At 36.4% G+C, this 4093-nt stretch overlaps 1 protein-coding gene across 1 annotated transcript; it reads left to right on the forward strand.

Annotated features, from left to right (window-relative positions):
• The first annotated feature begins 226 nt into the window (after window positions 1–226).
• On the forward strand, window positions 227–3716 carry LOC132062501 (polygalacturonase At1g48100-like). The gene is made up of 6 exons (XM_059455056.1): window positions 227–1052; window positions 1748–1915; window positions 2052–2096; window positions 2232–2439; window positions 2553–2637; window positions 2947–3716. The coding sequence occupies exons 1-6, from the start codon at window positions 651–653 to the stop codon at window positions 3452–3454; spliced, it is 1416 nt and encodes a 471-aa protein (XP_059311039.1). The 5' UTR covers window positions 227–650; the 3' UTR covers window positions 3455–3716.
• Window positions 3717–4093: the final 377 nt, after the last annotated feature.

A 4093-nucleotide genomic window follows, 5' to 3' on the forward strand; every position in this document is an offset into this window, starting at 1 on the left:
ATGTAAATTTTATTTCAAATATTTGAAGATTCTATGTTCAAATTCACATGATCACATCAAGCATTAGTTACTTTGGCTCTCGTACTCCGAATCAAGCCAAACAAATTATAACACAAGGAGTATGCCCGATGAAGTTGTATGCATATATGTATAACATACAAGTAATAGCCAGAGTGAAATTGAAAAACTAGTGCCAAGTAAATGTTGGTACTAGCTTAATTGGATGAAAGTAACTGAATTATGACAGTCGATCCACATTGCTTGCTGAACGCTCAAAATCTTGGTTATTTTATACACTGCAAGCATGTACGTAGTCATCTATATATACGGGCATGTCTATAGGCAAAGATAGATAAATGAGCTTAGCCTTTCAGATTCTGCATGCAGTAGTGCTGAAACACACACAAACATTCACATTACTCCCTTTTTCTTTTTATTAATTTATGTGCAAGTTGACACACATTGCCAGGAATTTGCCTCCATAAAACCTCTTCCAAGCTAAGTTCCTTTCCACTTTCTGAACAACTCAGAGTCTTTTCCTTGATTCTTGAAATTTTCCTCACATTCCTCACCCAATTTGAAAGTAACGTTTCAGCACTATTACCACTACACAGTCATTTTCTATCTGTTCATACGAAACTTTGAAACTAATGGCATCGCTATCAACCCGTGTGCCTTTGCCACTACTTGTATTTTACATGACGCTTGCATTATTATTTTTATGTAGCCATGTTGTTACTGCTAGGTACCATCACCACGGTCATCGCGGCCACCATAATAAGAAACAACACAATAAGCATAATTCTCACATATCTTACCCGCCTTCTATTTCACCCGAGCCTTCTAACTCGCCTGGCGACGAAGGTGTTTATGATGTGAGGTCGTTTGGAGCAGTGGGAAATGGCTTTGTGGATGATACTGAAGCTTTTAAGGCTGCCTGGGATGCTGCTTGCCAAGTTGAGTCAGCGGTCATCCACGTTCCCGTTGGTTACTCTTTCATGATCCAATCCACTATTTTCACTGGTCCCTGTCAAAGTGGTTTGATGTTTCAGGTACCTATTTAAGATACCAGTACTTTGTTTTCTTTAGATGTCCTCCCTCAACTTTTGTGTTTGATTTGGCACCGATTTAAGAAGTAAGAATTTTTGATAAATCCCGAAAATACCTTTAGAACTTTATGAACATGTCACTAAGTATAAACTTAAAATTAAAGACTTTTGATGTCATTTTTTTTTTAACATATTAAAAAGGAAAAAGTGTCATATTGAATTAAATGATTGGAGTATGTCTTATTCTACTATCCCTTCTGTTCCTTTTTACGTGGCACTAACTATTCGATCCTTTAGAGTGCATTCTAAAAAGAAAAAAGGGCAACCCGATCAAACTAGTGGTTGCTTCCACGCTCGAACCCGTGATTTATAGGTCACTGAAAACAACTTTACTATTGCTCCAAGACTTCCTTTCTATGTTCTAAAAGATTGACATATTTATCATTTTATATATTTAAAAATAATTCAACTGTAAATTTCTCGTTTTACTCTGGCATACTTTTATGATCACAAAATATCATGGTATGTATGACCATAAATTTCATTTTTTTTTTGTATTCATTCAAACTATACCACGTCAACTAAAACAGAAACTATACCACGTAAATTAAAACAGAGGGAGCAATTTAGATGTACTCAAGAAACACTACAGAGGAATTTTGCTTTATGTAACTAATTTTGTGTGTCATCATGGGAAGTTGGAAGGAACCATAATGCCGCCAGATGGACCGGAGTCGTGGCCGAGCAACAATAGCAAGCGGCAATGGCTGGTATTCTATAAAGTAAATGAGTTGTCATTGCAAGGTGGAGGCGTAATAGATGGAAGGGGAGAAGAGTGGTGGAATCTGCCTTGCAAACCCCATAAGGTATATACGTGTCTACTTTTCCTTTTCATGCAGTACTGTATGGGATAGTGGTTTAATTTCAATAATCTTTACGAATCAATCTTTACACGTATGACGTACGTATGAATAAACTATCTAATCCTCAGTACAACAACAGGGACCCAATGGAAGTACACTGCCTGGACCATGTGACAGCCCAATTGTGAGTGAAAACAAACTTTTACCGCTAAGCATCATTTGCAATAATAGATTTTGTGAATTTAGGTGATATTATTCATTAATTTTAATTTCTTAATTCTAATAAGTAGATTGTAATATTTTGGTACGTATATTGCAGGCCATTAGATTCTTCATGAGCTCAAATCTAACGGTGGAAGGAATTTGGATGAAGAATAGTCCACAATTTAATTTCAGATTTGATAACTGCAAGAATGTGCATATCGAATCCCTACATATTACGGCTCCGGCCTGGAGTCCCAACACCGATGGCATTCACATTGAGCAGACCAGCAATGTTGAAATCTATGACTCACTCATCTCTAATGGTACGTAATTCTACTTAATTAGTCCTATCGAAGTCCTTATTTAATTTCTTGATCAATTACACCTTGATCCTAACATTAAATGTCGTGCATTAATTTTATATACTGTTATACAGGTGATGATTGTGTATCAATAGGAGCAGGATGTTACGATGTGGATATTAGGAATCTTACATGTGGACCTGGAGGACATGGAATCAGGTAGAGTTAATAATATACTAACTACTTGTTCTGATGGGGTGAATGGTGATTATGATAGGTGATTATGATATTATCTTAAAAGGTGGTCGTACAAATGGCTTGTTTATACTGGTACATACATGTAATATACTTTCATCTGAAAAAGCAACGAAAACAAACAAATATAAGAATGATTTTAATTTCTATACACTAATAATACAAATCGTTTTACATATGAGTATAATTTAACATGTCGTAGCAGGTTGTCAGATTTTTTTTATACTATCAGTGTATTGACGCATTATCTGCTTGTGTCGTTGTATAAAATAGCATTGGGAGTTTAGGCAACCACAACTCGCGAGCATGCGTATCAAACCTAACAGTGAGGGACTCGGTGATAAGGGAATCGGATAATGGAGTGAGGATCAAGACATGGCAAGGCGGATTTGGAGCAGTATCGGGAGTTTCCTTCCTTAACATTCACATGGACAACGTAAGGAATCCCATCATAATCGACCAATTCTACTGTCTCTCAAAAGACTGCAGCAACCGCACCTCAGCGGTGTCCGTTTCGGACATTGAGTACAGTGGCATTAAAGGAACGTACGATATAAGAAGCCCGCCTATGCATTTTGCTTGTAGTGACACTATCCCGTGCACTAACATAACACTTTCGGACATAGAACTTCTGCCTGCTCAAGGAGACTTAGTGTTGGATCCGTTCTGTTGGAATGCGTATGGCGGACAAGAGACGCTTAATATTCCGCCTATTTTCTGCTTGTTAGAGGGAACTCCTCCAGCAGTTTTTGAAAATAACGACTTGGGTTATTGTTCGTGAAATTTGCACGGACATTTTATATTGCCTGATTGTGCGATCCGTTTTTTCCTGTTTCTGTACATATCAGGTTATAATAGATTGGTGGATTTGAGATGGGAATCCAAAACACCGATCTGTATAATGTAATTTAGATCAGATGGGGAGCTTATTGTTTACATGTTTCCCATGAGATTTACTTTAGGTTTTCAATTCATTACTCAATGCAATACTTTTGTGCCTTCTGTGCTTATTTCAGTAATATAATTTCTTCTGTTTGGTATGTACGTGCAAGAAGTGATGGCACAAAATCGTCTATTCTTGCATGCATATATTGGAGTACCTCTTTCTTCAGGCAAACTAAGAATTAATAAAAGAAATGTCATGAATCGTATATGTTTACTCTTCAGAATTCCTAAAAAGAAAAAAGAAAAGAAAAAATCGGTTTTGGATCAAATGACGAGCTCATTTGAAAGCTTTTTTTTTTAAATTAGCGCCCAATAAGTAGGCTATTAGATTGAGTAATTAATGTATAAAAGTTTCGATTCGAGCGAGAACCCAAATGAATGAGGTGAGAAGATATTGATTGAAAGCTTCACTATTTTGAATAATAAAAAAAAAACTGTTTGAAATTCGATCGTAAAGAACGAAAATCTCATTATT

Source organism: Lycium ferocissimum, chromosome 7 (genome assembly GCF_029784015.1).
Source record: "Lycium ferocissimum isolate CSIRO_LF1 chromosome 7, AGI_CSIRO_Lferr_CH_V1, whole genome shotgun sequence".
Classification (NCBI taxonomy): Eukaryota; Viridiplantae; Streptophyta; class Magnoliopsida; order Solanales; family Solanaceae; genus Lycium; species Lycium ferocissimum.

What these genes read in the sequence shown, in the direction of transcription:
- LOC132062501 (XM_059455056.1), top strand. Translation starts at nt 651, where the DNA reads ATGGCATCGCTATCAACCCGTGTGCCTTTGCCACTACTTGTATTTTAC. An exon ending in AAAGTGGTTTGATGTTTCAG is followed by an intron (nt 1,053 to 1,747) that starts GTACCTATTTAA and finishes CATCATGGGAAG; the next exon opens with TTGGAAGGAACCATAATGCC. An exon ending in CCTGGAGGACATGGAATCAG is followed by an intron (nt 2,638 to 2,946) that starts GTAGAGTTAATA and finishes TGTATAAAATAG; the next exon opens with CATTGGGAGTTTAGGCAACC.